A 19,065-nucleotide genomic window follows, 5' to 3' on the forward strand; every position below is an offset into this window, starting at 1 on the left:
TCTCCTCTTCATGGATTAGAAGACTTAGTACTGTTAACATGTCTGTACTACCCCAAGCAATTTATAGATTCAGCATAATCCCTGTCAAAATCCCAGTTACTTTTTTTTTTTGCAAAAATAGAAAAACCCATACTGAAATTCATATGGAATCTGAAAGTTCCCCAGATAGCCAAAACACTCTTGAAAAAGATGAACAAAACTGAGTTCAGACTTCATGATTTCAGATCTTACTACAGAGCTACAATAATCAAAGCAGGATGGGTACTAGCAAAGAGACGGACGTATACACCAATGGAACAGAATAGAGAGCCCAGAAATAAACCCTTGTATATATAGTCAGATGAGTTTTGATGGGGGGGGGGCAAAGACCATTCAATGGGGGAAGGACAGTCTTTCAACAAATGCTGCTGGGAAAACTGGATGGCTATCCATATGCAAAATAATGAGGGTGGACCCTTATCTAACATCGGATACAAACATTAGCTCAAAGGGGATCAAAGAATTAAATATCAGACCTAAAACTCTCAGAAGAAAATTTTTAAAATTTGTGCATCAAAAGAGTATCAACAGAGTAAAAAGGCAACCTATGGAATGGGAGAAAATATTTGTAAATCTGTATATCTGATAATAAGAATATATGGGCAACTCCTAAAACTGAAGAACAAAAAACAAATGACCTGATTCAAAAATGGGAAAGATTTGAATAGACATTTTTCCAAAGAAGATATGTGAATAGCCAACAAGTACATGAAAAAACGCCAGCATGACCAGTCATTAGGGAAATGCAAACAAAAACTGCAATGAGATACCCCACCTCATATCCATTTGGATGGCTATTGTCAAAAAACAAGAAAATAAGTGTTGGTGAAATGTGGATAATTGGAGCTTTTATGCAGTGTTAGTGGGAATGTAAAATGGTACAGCTGACATGGATAATGGTAATGGGGGTTCCTCAAAAAATTAAGAAAAGTTACATTAACTAAATAGAATTTATTATTTTTTAAGATTTTATTTATTTATTTGACAGAGAGAGAGAGACAACCAGCGAGAGAGGGAACACAAGCAGGGGGAGTGGGAGAGGAAGAAGCAGGCTCCCAGCAGAGCAGGGAGCCTGATGTGGGGCTTGATCCCAGAACCCCGGGATCACGCCTGAGCCAAAGGCAGACGCTTAACGACTGAGCCACCCAGGTGCCCCAACTAAGTAGAATTTAAATAAAAACTTATAAAATTTAAAAATAGAATTACCATTCAGCTATTCTACTTCTGGGTATATATCCAAAAGAATTGAAAGCAGAGTCCCCAAGAGATATTTGTATGCCCACGTTCATAATAATATTGTTCATGATAGCCAAAAGGTGTAAGCAATCCAGGTGTCCATTGAGGAATGAATGAATAAGCAAAGTGTGGTACATACATACATATATTCCCCATGGAATATTATTTAACCTTAAAAATGAAGGAAATTTTGATACGTGCTGCAACATAGGTGAACCTCGAGATTTTGCTATTTGAAGTAAGGCAGTTACAAGAAAGCAAATACTGTATGATTCCGTTTATTTGCGATATTTAGAGTAGTCAGAATCATAGAGCCAGAGTAGTGTTGCCAGGAGCTGAGGGGTGAGGGAATGGGGAGTTGCTGTTTAATGGGTATAGAGTTTTTATAAGAAAAAGGAACTCTGGGGGGCAGTTGGGTGGCTAGTTGGTTAAGCATCCCACTCTTGATTTCAGCTCAGGTTGTGATCTCAGGGTCATGAGATCGAGCCCCGCATCAGGCTCAGCACTCAGTGGGGAGCCTGCTTGAGATTCTCTCTCTCCCTCTGCCCCCTGCTGCACTCTCTCTTTCTAATAAATAAATCCAAAAAAAAAAAAAAAAAAAAAGCTCTGGAGTTGGATGGTGGTGATGGTTGCACAACGTTATGAATGTGTTTTATAACACTGAACTGTACACTTACGTATGGTTAAGATGGTAATTTTTTTGTTATGTTTATCTTACCACTACAAAAAATGGGGAAAAATGCATGGAGTTATTTGAGAAAGTTTATTCTTTTTCAGTTATCTTTAAATCTCTTCTGTTAAGTTCAGGAAAATGTCTCAGCCTGGTCCTACCATGTCTTCAGCATTGCTGTAACTTTTTACCAGGCTCAGAACCTTCAGCAGGGAATAGTACGTAGCTAGGATTTTTGCTTTCTTTGTGTTTATTTTTGTAGCTACAGTAGGAGATTTCTTGTCCTCTGAAGGGAACTGTGGTTGATTAATCAAAAGTTGCTTAAAGCAGAGAATTATAAAAAATGGCATTCAAACCTTACATAATATTTTAACTTACAACACATACGTGCATTCTTAGTTAATAATATCAATAATGTAAGTTGCTCCGGGGGAACATTACAAGGTTCTCAGCATCGTGCCTCCCCTTCCTCATTAGCACTACACTGTTAGCAGTTGATCTAGGCTCATCTGGGGCATCTTGGCTATGTGAGCAGTTTTGCATTCTGAATTCAGACTTATCTCCTCTTCTTCTTGCTGTTTTGTTTGGGCATGTGTGATTTCTGCATCACCTGTAATTTCAATTTTACACAAATTAGCACTCCTGATTCGTATGTAATCATTAGTTGTTTTGGTCTGAATTCAGTAAAGCAAGATCTATTCTGGATGTTCTTGGTCAGAATTTATGTTTTTAAAAGCTCTGGGGTTTGTTGCTTTGCCGGTATTAAAAAGTTGTAATTTGCGGGTCCCAGCTGCAGGACCTTAGGCAGCTGCATTTGTCATTTTGGCTTTTTTTCTCTCCAGGTGCAGCGTGCTTGTGTGTGTGTGTGCGTGCACGGCTGCGTGTGTGCATGTGTCTGTGTGTGTGTGATTGCCTCTCTTGATAGCGTCTTACAAGTTAGAATAGTTCCACCAGTGTGTTAGAGGTGTCCTCCAGTGAAGTTTCCTGGAGAAGCCTCAGCAAATGGCTTTGCTGCTGTTGTGTCTGAGCGTCAGACGGCTTCCCTTAGCCAAGGTACTTGCCGCGGGAGCTCAAGACCTTATTACATCTGTCACTTGCTGGGAAATGTTCTGCCGTGAGCCCACTGACTGGTGCTCTGAGTTCTTTTACGTATAAACCATACCCAAATGCACTGTCTACAATTTTGGTCTCCTTAATAGGAATCACGATTTACTCAGCAATGTGAGTGGAGAACTTTTCTGTGTTTGATAAACCTCTCCTGAAGTCTTTATTTTTTTAAGGTTTATTTATTTATTTGGAGAGAGAGAAAGAGCAGGGAGAGGGGGAGAGGGAGAGAATCTCAAACAGACTTCCTGCTGAGCATGGAGCCCGACACAGGGCTTCCTTCTCACGACCCTGAGATCATGACCTGAGCAGGAACCAAAAGTTGGAGGCTTAACCAGCTGAGCCACCCAGGTGCCCCACCCCCGAAGTCTTATGATTTTCTTATTACACCTAATTTATCACCAGATTTTAAAGAGATTTATCTGTATTGAATCTTTCTAGATAATTTAACTTAGTTTTCATAGAAATAGCTATTATCACACTCTTGTATGATACTAAATTGAATTAAAGTAACACAACTGGCATTACCAAGTTCATGCTGTAATGATTGTGCCTCCTGTTCAGCTTAAGAAAGTCAATATGTGGGGCGCCTGGGTGGCACAGCAGTTGAGCATCTGCCTTCGGCTCAGGGCGTGATCCCGGTGTTATAGGATTGAGCCCCACGTCAGGCTCTTCCGCTATGAGCCTGCTTCTTCCTCTCCCACTCCCCCTGCTTGTGTTCCCTCTCTCGCTGGCTGTCTCTATCTCTGTCGAGTAAATAAATAAAATCTTTAAAAAAAAAAAAAAAAAGAAAGTCAATTGGTAAAGGCAAACGTGTGGGGTGTACCGGACTCTCAAGCGTGGTTGTGAGCCTCAAGGCATCTCCTGGGCATGGGCATTTAGCTACACCAGGCTTTTAGGCACAGGTTTTACGGAGCAAAGGGAGTAGAGACCATCGGCCAGTGGCTGTCCTTGTAGTGGCTGGTGGTGGGAGGGCCTCTCCTATGCCTTTTTGTGGCGAATGATACTCGTCTTCCATTTAGATAATAATATAGAATTACGTTTTTCAATAAGTGGTTATAAGTAAGAACATAAGTTGTTTTAAAGGAAAAACCTTGAGAAATAATAGCTTACTTAGGTGGTACGCTGATTTGACAAACCTTGTGAAGAGGGTATGGGACCAGTGACCTGTGTGAAGGTAACACTGAAATAGAGGCAGGAAGGGATGGAGCAGAAGCAACCCATTCCTGTCCCTGTGGGTGGGGGCACTGGGCTCCATCTTCTGTTCTTACGTTTCAAAGGAGCAGTGGTGACATCTGACACAGTAGTCATTACCAGGGGAGGGAGCCTTTTGGCTTTTGTGGAGGTCATCCTCGGGATGTCCAGCATAGTGGGAAGGATGGAGCTCTGAGCTACCTGATTCTGCCATTTACTTCACTTGTGACCCTTTAGCAGCCATTTAACCTCTCTGTGCCTCAGTTTCCCCATCTCTAAAATGCCAGGTTTATCCCTCACATCATTACCATGAGAATTAAATGGGGTGATGGGAGCATTCAGCCAAGTGCCATTCGCATAGTGCTGAACTAATGTTATGGGAATGTTAACAATTGTTCTTCCTACCTCCAAGGGTTGTTTTAAGGATCCAATAAGTTTATGTCTTTATTTGAAAGTGAGAGCAAACTATGAGAATATTGAGTAATGTCATTATAGCTATCATCATCTTTCTTTTGTTGGTTTGAGAACTAAAATTACTAAAAGGCAAGAGTTTTGTTAATCTGTTTATAGGACTTACATGTTATGTTGCCTGATCTTTGAAGATCAGCCACTTTCCAAATTCTCATGGATTTGAGAAGAGGCACACAATCCTGCCTCTAATTCTCTTGATATTCTCAGGTGGATGGTAAACCCAGAGTTGGCTTTTAATCACAGCCCCACCACTCATTGGCTGTGTGACCTGTAGCAAATGACAGTAATAACAGCCACCTCATGGGTTTGGTGAGATGAAGAGTGCAAAACCTGAAGCACAGGTGCTGGTACCACTGGTACTTGACCCCGTCCCTTTCCCTCACTCCCACTGTGTTGGACGTTGGACTGCATACAGAGAGGCACTTTGGAGCAATTTTTCGAGTCTTAGGAAGGTAAGGGTGCACCTGCTGGAGGAAGCAAAGACCAGAACTGGAAGTGGTGTAGAAATGTTCCCTGAAAGTATACTCAGTAAATAAATAGATGGAAGATGTTTGACATTGTATGGCTTATTAAGGAAATACAAATTAAAATGAGGTATGTATAAAAAATAAGGAGCTTTTGATGTATGTTTAGTGAACTAGACATCACAGATAATCATTGTGGTAGTGAAAAAGGTAGCAAACCTTTCAATATATGTTTTTTCTTTTTGATTGAGATATAATTCACATACCATAAAATTCACCCTTTTAATGTGTACGGAAGTATGCAAACATCACCACTATCTGATTTCAAAAACCCTGTACCCATTTAGCAGCTGTTTCCTATTCTCTCAGCCCTGGGAACCACCAGTCTGTTTTCTATCTTTGTGGATTTGCCTATCCTGGATATTTCATATAAATCACAGAATATGTGATCTCTTGCATCTGGCTTTTTTCACTTACCATTGATGGACATTTGAGCTGTTTCCACCTTTCGGTTTTTGTGAATAGTGCTGTTATGAACATACATGTACATGTATTTGTTTGAGTAACTATTTTCCACTCTTTTGGGTTTATACTTAGGAAATTCCTGGGCCATATGTTAATTCTGTGGTTCTCCTTCATTTTTGAAGCATTTTTTTTTGCTGGAAACAGAAGTCTTGGTTGACTTTTTTTTTTTTTTTTTTTTTTTTTAACTTTCAGCACTTCGAATATGTCATCCCATTACCTTCTAGCTGCCATGGTTTCTTCCTTTTTTTTTTTTTTTTTGACTTTTTTTTTACTTGTTCAGTTATTCATTTATTTAATAAATATTTATCAAGTGTCTGCTATACAATAGGTTTTTTTTTGCCTTTTTTTTTTTCACGTATTTGGGATTGGCTGCCATGGTTTCTGAAGAGATCAGCTGTTACTCTTATTGAAGATGCCTTGTGCTGAATGAGCCACTTCGCTCTTGCTGCTTTCTCCTTGTCTTTGGCCACTGACAGTTTGATTATGATGTGTGTAGGTCACATCTCTGAGTTTTGCCTGCTTGGAATTTGCTAAGCTTTTTAAATGTCCTTCAAAAACTTCAGATTTTGCTGCCCCATATCGCCTTTGTTTCTGGACTTCTCAGTATGCACCTGTTGATATACTTGATGATGTCTCACATATCTTTGAGGCTGTGTTCATTTCTCTTCTCTCTTTTTTCTTTGTTTTCCTCAGGTTGCATAATCCCGATTGATCTATTTTCAAGTTTGTTGATTCTTCTGCCTGCTCAAATCTGCTGTTAAGCTCCTCTAGCAAATTTTTCATTTTAGTTATTGTATTTTTCAACTCCCAAATTTCTGTTTTGTTTTTTTATATATATATAATTTCTAACTCTTTTTTGATATTTCCTATTTGGTGACACATTATCTTCATTCTTTCCTTTAGCTCTTTAGACATGGTTTATTTCTTGAACAAATTTAAAATAGCTGATTTAAGAATTTTGTCTAGTAGGGATTTCTCAGGAACAATTATTATTAACTCCTTTTTTTCTTGTGGATGGACCGTACTTTTGTTTCTTTGTTGTATTGTGATTCTTTGTTGAAAAATGCACGTACAGGGGGCGCCTGGGTGGCACAGCGGTTAAGCGCCTGCCTTCGGCTCAGGGCGTGATCCCGGCGTTACGGGATCGAGCCCCACATCAGGCTCCTCTGCTATGAGCCTGCTTCTTCCTCTCCCACTCCCCCTGCTTGTGTTCCCTCTCTCGCTGGCTGTCTCTATCTCTGTCAAATAAATAAATAAAATCTTTAAAAAAAAAAAAGAAAAGAAAAGAAAAATGCACGTACAGAATAATATAATGTGGCAGTTCTGGACATCAGATTCTCTTCTTCACCCACACTTTCATAGTTTGTTGTTAATTTGGTTAGTGACTTTTGTGAAGTAATTCTGAAAGTCATGTGTGATCACTGAAGCCTCTGCTCAGTTAGCTTAGTGGCCAGCTGATGATTAGAGCTCTCCTTAAACGCCTAGAATCAGTACGTCTTCCAATCTTTGCTGAGGATCTTTATGTGCATGTTGGGGCATGCTTTCAGTGCTCAGGCAGGCAATTGACAACTCAGCCTTGGCCGTCACTTCCTGTTTGCATAGAATCTCAAGGTCAGCCAGAGGTAAGAACTTAGGGCCTTCTCCTGTCTTTCCTGACCATGCCCAGTGCTTTTGCCTGCAAATAGCCTTCTAGATTCCCAGGAAATCTCCAAACCTCCCATGGAAGGTTTCCAAAGCTCCCACAGAAGCTCCCAGCTCTTCCTTCTAAGTTGTTTGGTCAGCCAGTTTACCCAAACTATTATCCTCCCTTAGGCAGCTGTGATATTAAACAATTGCCTCTGATTGTTTTCAACAAATGCCCTTGAGGAAAAATAAAGATAGCTTTGCGGAATCTTCCAGTGAGGAAGGAAAGGAAAAATAATGACAGTTCTCTAGGAAAGGAGCTTTGATGGAACCCAGACCCATTCTGCCCCCTCAGTGGCTGTCAGGCTGCTGGCTTCCATTCTGATTGCAGATGCTGGTTATTAGGGCTACTGCGGAGTTGGGGAGGAGTAGATGGGAATAAGGCAGTTAAAATGCCACAAAGCTCTTTTATTCTTACCAAGATTCAACCATTTTTTTCTTGAATAAATATTCCACAGATTGCTGCAAACCTTTGGTTAATTTCTAGAGTTCTGAAAAAGTTGCTTCTGATGATCTTTTGAAGTGTTCTTATTGGTTTTACGGAGGAAAGGCTTTCTGATTATCCTTATTCCACCATTTTGCTGATTTTTCAATGTATGCTGAGTCTTAGACTTATACCCCATGAATTAATCCCAAAGCAAGGGGGGAAAAAGCCAGTCTTGTCCACCAACATGTTTACCAGTGTTATTTATAATAGTGAAAAATTCAGAATGTTCTAAATGAGTAACATTAGTGGGGGAAAGCATGTAAATTCTGGGTCACACTATTATGCAGCTGTATAAATGAAAGAGGTGGCCTGGGCAGTAGGATTATAACATGGAAGCTGTGACCCTTGGTTCTAGAGTCAAATGGGCTAGGTTAGAGTTTGGCTCTGAGATTTATAGTAAATGACTTGTAGCAAATTAATTCGCCTCTCTAAGCCTCAATTTCTCATCTTTAAAATGGTGATAGTTCCATAGTGGTGCTGAGGGCTTTCACAGAAGGTGTCCAGGTGATATGCTTGGCTCAGCCATTGCTGGCACCTAGAGGATTAATATAGAACCCATAGTCCTACTATTGTAGTGCCCTTTCTTCTAACCTTGGTTTTTCCATGCATTGCCAAGAGATCTTTTTTTATTTTGGTTATAACATACATAAAATTTCACATCCTTGTAGTTTATTTGCATTATATTACTGTTGTTGCTATCATTCACCAGAAAATTCTTTGTGATATATTATAAGATTATGGGTTGTATCTTTTTTCTTTTCCATTTTTTTTTTAAAGATTTTATTTATTTATTTGACAGAGATAGAGACAGCCAGCGAGAGAGGGAACACAAGCAGGGGGAGTGGGAGAGGAAGAAGCAGGCTCATAGCGGAGGAGCCTGGTATGGGGCTCGATCCCACAACACTGGGATCACGCCCTGAGCTGAAGGCAGACACTTAACCGCTGTGCCACCCAGGCGCCCCTCTTTTCCATTTTTTTTTTTTTTTTATCATTGGAAAAGATAAATGTATACTCATAGTAAAATTTCTTCTTGGGGCTCTTGGGTGGCTCAGTCGGCTAAGCGACTGACTCTTGATTTCAGCTCAGGTCATGCTCTCAGGGTCCTGGGATCAAGCCCTGCATCTGGCTCCGTGATCAGTGGGGAGTCTACTTGAGGATTTTCTCTCCCTCTGTCCCTCCCCCTGCTTGTGCTCTCTCTAAAAATAAGTCAATCTTGAAGAAGAAGAGGAAGAAGAATCTCTTCTTAAAGAAGAAGGAGCTCTTCAGGAGGGTCCAGACAGGAATACCCTCTGTTAGACACTGGGATGGTGGAAGTATGTTTCCAGGTGCCTCTTCAGGGACTTTTTTTTTTTTAAGATTTTATTTATTTATTTGACACACAGAGAGAGAAAGAGAGCACAAGCAGGGGGAGCAGCAGACAGAGGGAGATGGAGAAGCAGCCTCCCCACTGAGCAGGGAGTCTGATCCCAGGACCCTGGGATCATGACCTGAGCTGAAGGCAGACGTTTAACAACTGAGCCACCTAGGTACCCCTTCAGGGACTTTTTGATAAATCAGTATTTCCTGAGTCTCTGCAGGAGGCTGGGATGTATTTCTTCAAGGGGGTCTTTATTCAGAGTCCTGGAGGCTAGGGTTCACTGCTGCCTCCTCAGAGTTGATTGTGAGAGTGGAGGTTAAAACCTAGGAGCAACCTAAGGGTTTCCCTGTGGGGCCTCCGTTCCTCTTCTGCTCATCCATGCTGATGATCTCTGTAACTTGGCGGGGCTTGTTTTTCCATTTCAGGTTCCGAGGTGCACCGATTATACCCGTGGCAGCCAAGCCTGGGGGGCCAGAGGCCCCTGAAACAGAAGCTCCACAGGGCATCTCAGAGCTCATTGAGGTACTGTCAGCTTAAATCCAGGCTGGCCTCTGGCCCCAGCCCCACTCAGGCCCCTTGTATCCTGCTCAGTCTGAGAGGGAGAGAAGGGGGAGGCACCCCAGCAAGAAGACTCTGAGCTGTTCCTTTAACTACTACCACCCCCTCCCCCAGGCACATACATACCTTAGTGTTCCTCCAAGAGTTAAACCAAAACAGAAGCAGAGGCCTCACCATCTAGCCCAAGGTCCTGCCGAGCTGTCCACACCCTATAAGTCATTCTTTTTCCTTTCTCTTGTCGAACACCCCTACTCAGACAGAGCAGCCTCTGCATCCTGGGGCTCTGGGCCATGTCTTCCATTCCAGGCCTTCAGACTGTGCCAGTCCCCCAGTGTGTCCCACTGGCTGATGGAGATGGGCCCAGTAGCAGGGTAGTGCAGCTCAGGGCCTTGTGGTCTCCACTAAATAATAGCGCTTCTGAGGCACGGGCTCTTCCTCCATGCTCAGTGGTAGTAGATGGAGGGAGGCAGCCCAACCACCACAGGGTGCCCAGGGCAGCCAGAGGGCAGGGTGGGGGTGGTGCGGTGGTGGTGATGCTGCTGTGAGGGTGGCAGTGACAATGGAGACCACAGTGGCCCTCACTTGGTAGGGTGGAGTGGTGATTCTGGGACTGGACACTGGGCCCGCCACCTGCTCTCTGTGTGGCCTTAGGCATGTGACCCGCTCTCTCTTGCCTCTGTTCCCTCAGTTGTAAAGTAGGGAAAAGAGCACTAGCTGTGGAGTTGGCATGCAGGTTAGATGAGGTTAATATGTGTCCTGTGCTCAGAACAGTGCCATATCAGAGTTTACTGTGACAGCAACAGTGCTTATCACGTTCCAGGAGCTGTACTCTCCTTTCCATACCTTTCATAATGATCGTGAACTTTCACAGTGGCACTGGAGGGCTTACATGATTTATCCCTGTTTTACCAGGGAAGAGTCTGAGGTTCAGAGAAGTTAAGTAATTTGCCCAAGGTCTCACAGCAAGTATGTCCCCGATCAGTTGTTGGGGTGTTTTTGGGGTCCCCCTGCACCTGAACCCACAGAGCCGAGAACAGATGTGTTTATGTGCACTGCCACCATTCCTGTGACTATATGGTGCTGCTCTAACTGGCATAGCAAAGCAAACCTTTTCTGGCTGAGGCTTTTGTTACTATTTCATCTGCTTCAGAGAGCATTGGTCTGGGAGCCTTGGACAGTTGTTTTTATTAAAGCAAAATTCACAAATGCTGCTATGAGAGATGTTTGTGTATTCCTTAAGAAGCCTCTGCATAAATCCCTGTTTTGAATCTTTAATATAGTCTTTTTTCCAGAAGAATTGTTATCACAAGGCTGAGAGTTTGGAACATTCACTACCAAATACTTTTTGACAGTGTCTTTTCCTAACAAAATCCGAAAGCAGCAAAATAAAAGGAATAATGCAGTCTTTATTTTCGTTTGTTTATTGGGAATTAGCTCTAACATCTCCAAGCACATAGATAGCATGAGGAAAATGGGCTGGCGGAGGTTGAAGCATGTGGGAAGTGTCAACAGAGAAGAAGCAGCACTGCAGACTGAGGGGGCAACACTGGCCCTTGGCAGACGTTAGGTGGTCCCGTCTCTGCCTGAGCTTGGAACAGTGGCCTTACCCCCTCCCGCCCTGCCATACACGGCAACAGCCCTCCTCACCCGAGTTCTTTGGTCACTTGTCCTTCTCTCAGGCACCGTGCCAGCTGCTGGAGATACTTGGAAGGACTCACAGCCCTAGGAGAGAGACAAATAAACAAATGCTCACAATAGTGTGTTAACGGGTGAGGGGGGCAGGGAGCTCAGCTGTACAGAAGGGGCAAAAAGCCTTCCCAGAGGCGGTGTCTCCCCGGAAAAGGGGAAGTGAAGCTGGCTGGTGAGCTTACAGGGCATGCCAGTGGCTAGTGCCTGCTGTGAGAGGGCACGTGGTGGGGGAGGAGGCCGCCATGGTACCTATGGGCTAGACGATGACACATCTTAAATCCTGTAGGCTCAGAAAGCTGGGAAGGCTTGTGAGGTCTAATCGATGTGCCCCAGGCTGTCCTGCAGCAGACTGTCTCTGCTGCGGTGTGGAGGAGGGCCCCGGGGCCAGCCTTTTGGGAGGCTGCTGGTTATCCCAATGAGAGGAGACAGGAGGCTTCTCCAGGTGCCCTTTTCCTTTGTACCGAGAGGAGCCGAGGGCATGGCGGAAGTCTGGAGTGCTGTCAGGGAGCCATCCGCCTCTGAGCCGGGCCAGCTTGCCCAGGGACTGGCCGCACCCTCTACCCTGCTCCACCCTGCCCTGTTCAGCTCCCCTCCCCAGCGGCATGTGACACCAGCATGTGGCGTCTCTTTTCTAGCTCCTGACATCCCAGATTTCCATCCCGACAAGAGACCCCTCGGGACCTCTCCTCATGTCTGTGGACCACTGTTTCTCCATCAAAGGCCAAGGCACTGTGATGACAGGAACCATCCTCTCAGGCTCCATCAGCCTTGGCGACAGTGTGGAGATTCCTGCCCTCAAGGTCAGTCTTACCTTGTCCTTCCTTTTTGTTTGTCTCTCTAGTGGCGAGGGAGAGGGATGGCCCCTTTTCCTCTCCCGTGGCTGAGCCTGCTGGGCCAGCTCCCCAGGGCTGGCCCTCTGGCTCGGCTCTGCTCCCTCTGCTTCCTCTGCTCTCCCACCGTGCCTGGATTCTAGAACCACCACTCTCCCTAGTTCTCATAACAATACCCATGTATTGGAGGCCTATGATATGCTTTGATGAGCCTCCCGACTAGGTGTTCTTTGTAGATGAAGAAACCGAAGCTCTAGAAGGTGTGGTGGGCTCAGGATCACATGGTCAACAAGTGAGGGTGCAGGTGTACACCCTCCCTTCCTTCAAGCTCCATACTTCAGGGTGGCAAGTACACACAGACTTCTTTCTGGGTACTTCTTGCCTCACCACAAGAATTTCAAATTAAACACAATTACAATCTTGTGTCGCCCAGAGTCATGCAATTTGGAGGATATCCAGATAAGTTTATACTCATAGGGACCACTAGTAGATACCATCTTATCCCTTGGAAGACCTGTGGGCAGCTGCGTGTTTCCCTGTTGCCCCCACCTCTGGTAACTACTGGCCTGGCTATGATCTGAAAGCTGTTCAGTGGCCTTGATAGTTCCCATCTTCAGTGGGCTTTTCTTATGGTTTTAGTTTACTGGAGAAGAAACACTTAGAGCCTCCTTGACCAGCTTTCTCTTCAGGGGGAATAAACGGTGGGGAACAAGGGCTAGTTAGAACCAGGCAGATCCTATGAAGATATCTGGTGTCCAGGATGGTTATCTAGTTCTCAAAGGAACCTGGAGTGCGGGGACATGGAGGTGTGCCCCTGGCCCCGTGCACTAAGCCAGGGCAACACCAGCTTCTGGGTATGCACTCACAGCCCTAGGTCAGGGAGCTCAGTTTGCCTGCTAACTGGGAGTTCTCTCTGGAGGGCTGTGTTGAGACAGATTCTAAGGTTGCCTGGCTCACTAGATGTATTAGGGTCCTCCTCAAAAACAGAACCAAGAACACATGTGTATATATATATATATATATACACGGAGAGAAAGGGGTGTATTTTAAGGAGTTGGCTCACATGATTATCAGGCCCAGCAGGTCCAAAATCCACAGAATAGGCCAGCAAGATGGAGACCTGGGGAAGAGCTGCAGTTCAGGTCTAAAGGTTATTGGCTGGCAGAATTTCTTCTTCTTTGAAGGAGGTCAGTCTTCCTGTTCAGGCCTTTAACTGATTGGACAGGGTCCACCCACATTATGGAAGGTAATCTGCTTTACTCAGTCTACTCCTCTTCATGTTCCTCTTATCCAAAAAATACTCTCACAGAAATATCCAGAATAGTGCTCGACCAAACATGTCAGTACAGTGGCTCAGCCTAGCTGACACATAAAATACAGCATTGCACTGTGGGGGAGAACCACGATGACAGTGGCTGCCCTGAACAAGGGCAGGGCAAGGGGCAACCTTGTGTTGGCCATTCCTGGTCTAGAATAGCCTGGGAGGATGTAAGAAAGGCATTTCAGGGATGAGAGGAATGACCAGGGGTTCCCCAGGTTAAGGAGCTCTTGGTTCCTTCTGCGCGGCTGGAGTTATTAGGGAAGAGTCTCTTGACCAGGGAGGACCACCACAAGAAAAGCTTCCCTATAGGCATGGGACTGGCCAGGTTCCAGGGCTCCCTGGGGTGGCAGCAGGAGTTGAAGGACGAGGCCCTGCCCTTCCGAGTCCCAGGGCCGCCCCTGACTTAGGACCCGAGTCCTAGGGTCATAACCCCCTCCTCTACTGGCTGTTGTAGATCCTCCTCTGAAGACCATTAGTCCTGGATAAACACCACTTAAATCAAATCCGTGCTGTGCCAGGGACTAGAAGTGTAAATCTTAAAAAAATAAAGCACAAAATTATGAAAATAAACCAAACTTATATTTAACAAAGTTAAGATTATTATAGTGCTGCGTGTTAATTCTTAGCTGGAACAGTGAATGAATCAAATGGTAAATTTCTTTGCCTTCTGGGTGATCCCTGAGGCAGACCCCGAGGGGCCACCCTCATCCGGGATCCCTTCTGCCTTGGGAAAAGACAAGTTTGCAGCCTGGGAGAGCAGCTGGGAGCGGCAAGGTGATGTCAGAAGAGATCACTGTGGGACGTAGACTTTGAAGTGTAGTACCTGGAGGAGGAAAAGGTGCTTGACGAAAGTATGGGATGGGGGAGGGCTGAGGCAGAAAGAGTCAGCCACATTAAGCAGACAGGGATGTTTGAGAGAGGACATGTTCTGAGGTCTTTGGCCACTCCTTTCATCCTTATAAAGATGGAACTTGCCTATCAGAGTCCCATTACTGATCTATAGTGCTTGGGCACATGGAAGGTGCTTGGCAAATATAAATTTAATTCTTCTCTTGCTTTCGTTCACCCATTTCCCCCAGCCTACCTTTTACCTCTCTAGTGCTGTGTTATTCTCTGATTTGCTAGTCAGGGAAAGCATAACTTGTAAGTAGTGAGCTTGAATATGTGACTGAGGAATTTTCCAGTCAAAGTGTAGAAAGTGCAGCCTGCCTTCTCCTTTGCTGCTTATAGCAAAGGAGAGGAAAGGAGTGAATTGAAGGTAGAACTGTTAGCAAAAAAGGTACCTGCACTTAATGATTTGGGAGATTCTCAGCCTTTCCAGCTTCTAAGTGATGCTAAAAGCAGGACAGTCACTTTGAGAAAGCATGCTGTGGAGGAAAGCCAACAGTGGTGAGGCTGGACAGCCTTTGCTCTGGAGATCAGGGATGTGACTCGTGGATCCAATCCAACGTCTCAGCAGAAGCCAGGACTAGAGACAGGCTTCTCCAGAAAGTATCTGTGGAGAACCCTCTTGTTTAATGGTGGAGATCCCCTTGAGATACGTGAGAGACCCACGAGTTTTTTGAGAATGTTGTATCAGCAAAAACACTGCCAGCCTGGACTGAAAAGGACAGACCTGACGAAATGTTAAAAAAATAATAAATAAAAAAAATAAAGGCAGTTGAACTTCCAGTATTCTAATTGTAGGAAATAGACTGAGAATTTCTCAGCTAACTCGTGTTACCTTTCAAGAAAAGGGAAGAATGACTCCAGGGGCAGAGCTGTGGACACAAAGGCAGAGGCCAGAGAGGTAGGGGCCAGTACAGCCTGTGGGCCCAGAAAGTGGAAGACCAAGCCACAGAGGGTCATTTTCAGTCCAGGAAAGCTAATGGAAGTTGCTCTGTTGGATTTTAAATTTGCTTGGGTCCAGTGACCTCTGTGTTCCCTTCATTTTTTCCCCGTGCCTATATTTTATTTTTTTTTTAAGATTTTATTTATTTATTAGAGAGAGAGAGAGCACAAGCAGGAGGGAGAGGCAGAAGGAGAGGGAGAAGCAGGCTCCCAGCTGAGCAGGGAGCCCCGCGTGGGGCTCTATCCCAGGACCCTGGGATCATGACCTGAGCCAAAGGCAGATGCTTAACTGACTGAGCCACCCAGATGCCCCCCGTGCCTATATTTTAAAGCAAAAAACTTGTCTTTTAGTTTCACACATCCACAGATGGAGAGGCATTTGGCCCCAGGATGGGTCCTATCCATGCCTGATTAGATGGGTTAGATGATATTTTTGAGTTGATGATGCTTAAATGAGATTTTGAACTTAGAGTATGCTATAAAGGGGTGAGAAATTGGGGATGTTGGGATGGGGTGAAAGTATTTTGCACATGGAATGGATGTAAATGAAGTTTTGGGGACTAGAGGGTGGACTGTAGTGGGTAGAATTATGGCCCACAAAAGCCATCTCCACCTAAATGCTCAGAAATGTCGTTTTTTGGAATAAGAGTCTTTGTAGATGTAATTAAGGTAAGGATCTCAAAATGAGGTCATCCCGGTTAGGGTGGGCTCTTTATTCAGTGACACAGATTCACAGAGGGAAGGGCATATGTGGCCCAAAGCCAAGGAATGCCAGTGGCTGCCTGAAGCCACCAGATGCTAGGAGAGAGGTAGGGAAGGAATTCTTTCTAAGAGACTCCGGAGGGGACCAACCATGCTGACACATTGATTTTGGACTTCTGGCCAGCGGAACTGCAAGAGAATAAATTTCTGTTGTTTAATGCTACCAAGTTTGGTAATCGGTTAGGGCAGCCCTAGGAAATGAATGCAGATTTTGGATGGAAAGGACTGAAGTCAGAATTCGCTTCAAGTCCTTTGCAGTTGTGGGCAGGCCTCTTCACTCCTCTGAGCTTTGACTTTGTCTCAAGGGACGGCAGGGGTGCCGTGAGGGTGATGTGAGCTGCGCGCACATTGGCAGTACAGGTTAACGGTGGAGTCAGGACTGCTGTGTACTGATGGCCAGCTCTGTCCCTTCCTTTCTTTCCTGTAACTCCCACCCAACAGGAGAGAAAACCTAGGCCAGGTCTGTTAAGCAACCAGATTGCAGAGCCAGCATTTGAAGTCATTCCTCTGACTCCAAAGACCAGGCTGTGTCTACTATATCCACTGCCCCCGGAGCCCCCAAAGAGACGCCAGGGCCGGTTGCATTTCCTCTCTGGGGCAGGACCCTCCAACCTCCAGAGCAGCTTTGTAGGTGAGCTGGGTACTCCACTGAGGCCTCTCCTGGGCCATGGAGCCTATAAAAACACATTTCAGAAGCTCCTGAGGTCCAGAGCCCCTGACCTCCTCTTGCCCCCGCTTTCCACTAACCATAATTGGTGGCCGGTGCCTATCGGCACTGGGGACATTGCAGGGTGGGGGCTTTAGACTAGATGGCCCTCCTCCCAAACCTGGTGACATCCCTGTCAGATTTCACTAATCAACTTGGACACATCTGACCGCTTGAACTCCCTCAGAGGCAGGGCACAGCCATTCCAAATAAACAGTCACATTCCCCTCCTAGCCAGGGCTGGCCCGCCGGAGCCAGTCAGACCCTGGCCCCTGTCTCTGCTGCCTGTGTCCGTTCCCAGCTGGGGCCCATTAGCCGATAGAGGAAATGTTGGAGGAACGGGAGTGGAGGAGAAAAACCAAATCCCATTTAGATCCCAGAATGGCGTAAACACCAGACATCCTGAAATTCGCCAGCCTCCTTCTCAGGCTTTTGGTTCTCCCGATCCTCAGCCCAAGAAATCCCTCCAGTCACATCTGATCTTAGGATTTCAGGCTAGTGATGTTTCCAATAGCAATTGACTGTTGGGGTTGTCACATCAGAAACTGTCAGAGCCACAGACCATGGAGAAAGAGAGATAGAGGTCTGAGAGTTTAGAAGCAAATTCTCGGTTTCTCTGTATCTCACTAATTCATACCAAACCGAAGTCTCGCCTTGGTCCAAGGCCTCCAGAAGAGGGACACTGTGGTGTGCTGACCAGTAGGGATGGCGGATGGAAGGTTCCCAGCGCCGTGGAGGCACACGGTTTTAGCTGATAACTCTTGTCTACTCTATCATTGCCATTCAGTATCCCTTTCCTGTGGAATTTCTCTTGTGGGGTACAGAAGTAGTAAGTGGCAGGGCACCTCCCAGCTTATAAGGGAACTGTTCCTTTCAGGGCTGCTAAATGCGTTCTTGAAATGGCAATATGCTTCTCAGCCCGCACTGTCCACTGTGAATCCATGTTCGTTTCTAATGATGGTGACAAACATTAATAGGTATATATAGATGCCTATTGAGTTGGTAGAACTGTTAGAGAAAAGTTCAGAATTGATAGCATATTCCTCCAAATCAGGTCCATATGCAGATCTATTTTTTTCTGTATAAAAATCCCCAGAAAGGAAAAAAAAAAGTCTTAAATACCACTAGGCGTTGTTACTCTTGCCTTTGCCTCCCCCTTGGGCGCTGATCACAAGGTGAGAGAAGGCTGTGACATCTGAAAAAATGCATTTTCTTGCCCCAACAAGCCCACAGCTATACCTCTGCCTGCCCCGCCCTTCCCCCATTCCTAGCAGCCCTTCTCCCCTTAGCTTTGTTTCTCACCTAGAAGCCTTGGTGGGCGGTGCCCCTACCCTGGAGCACATGACCCCTTTCCTCTTGAACCCCTTTGTGCCCTCCTTTGGGTAGTCAGCCGCTCCCTGCCATGAGTGCCCTGAGTCAGCGCTTAGGCACTGCCTGGCGCGGTGTCTGTCTGTCTCTGCCTGCGTCTCCCACCACACTCATCTCCTGGAGGGCAGGCTGGGTCTTCTCCATCTCTGTGCCCTTTGCACCCATCCTAGGGCTAGGCTCAGAGGAGGCCCCAGAAACTGTTTAATGAACAAAACGGTAGGGAAAACCCAATAAAACAAATAAGCTACTTGTTTTGTAGTAGGATTTTGATTCCAAATAGATAATGAACGAGCAGAGGTCTGGGTTTGGAGTGGCTGCTCCTCTACCTCATGGGTCCAGAAGGAGAAACCTGGAGCTGGGCAGCGGGCAGCTTATGCTCTGGCTGTCTTCTCTTTGAAGCTCGCATCTTGATGCTGCACAGTGAGTAGTGCCAGAGATATTCCTGTGTCCAGTGCCAGCACATTTGCAGGGAATGGTTATACATCAGGGGCCCAGGGCTACAGACCTGGATTCCTGAGCCACCTGTGCAGATCAGCTCTCAAGACTGAGCTCCCTCTGCTTCTGTGTCTTTTATCAAAAATGTAAAGCCTGGTTTTCATCCTTAATCATTTCCTGTTTCAGAAGATCTATAAGGAAGGAAAGCTTTCTCTGAATTTGCTGTTTTCGTGGCTATTGGCTTTGGGGTGGAAACTCCTGGGAGTCCGTTCTCTGTACCTGGATGTCTCATGTGCCAGGGGCTTGGAGCTGATGAAGCAGAGGGGGATAGGGAAA

General features: G+C 45.4%; 1 protein-coding gene across 3 annotated transcripts in view; it reads left to right on the forward strand.

The window, feature by feature from the left end:
- Positions 1-19,065, forward strand: part of EEFSEC (eukaryotic elongation factor, selenocysteine-tRNA specific) — a 249,804-nt gene that overhangs the window by 103,255 nt on the left and 127,484 nt on the right. For all 3 annotated transcript variants that reach the window (XM_040628368.1, XM_040628370.1, XM_040628371.1), the window contains 2 exons: positions 9,656-9,752; positions 12,113-12,277. In XM_040628368.1, the coding sequence (XP_040484302.1) occupies positions 9,656-9,752; positions 12,113-12,277 (262 nt within the window). The remainder of the gene's footprint in view (positions 1-9,655; positions 9,753-12,112; positions 12,278-19,065) is intronic.

The sequence above is a fragment of the Ursus maritimus genome, unplaced genomic scaffold, assembly GCF_017311325.1.
Source record: "Ursus maritimus isolate PB19 unplaced genomic scaffold, ASM1731132v1 scaffold_14, whole genome shotgun sequence".
NCBI classification, from domain to species: Eukaryota; Metazoa; Chordata; class Mammalia; order Carnivora; family Ursidae; genus Ursus; species Ursus maritimus.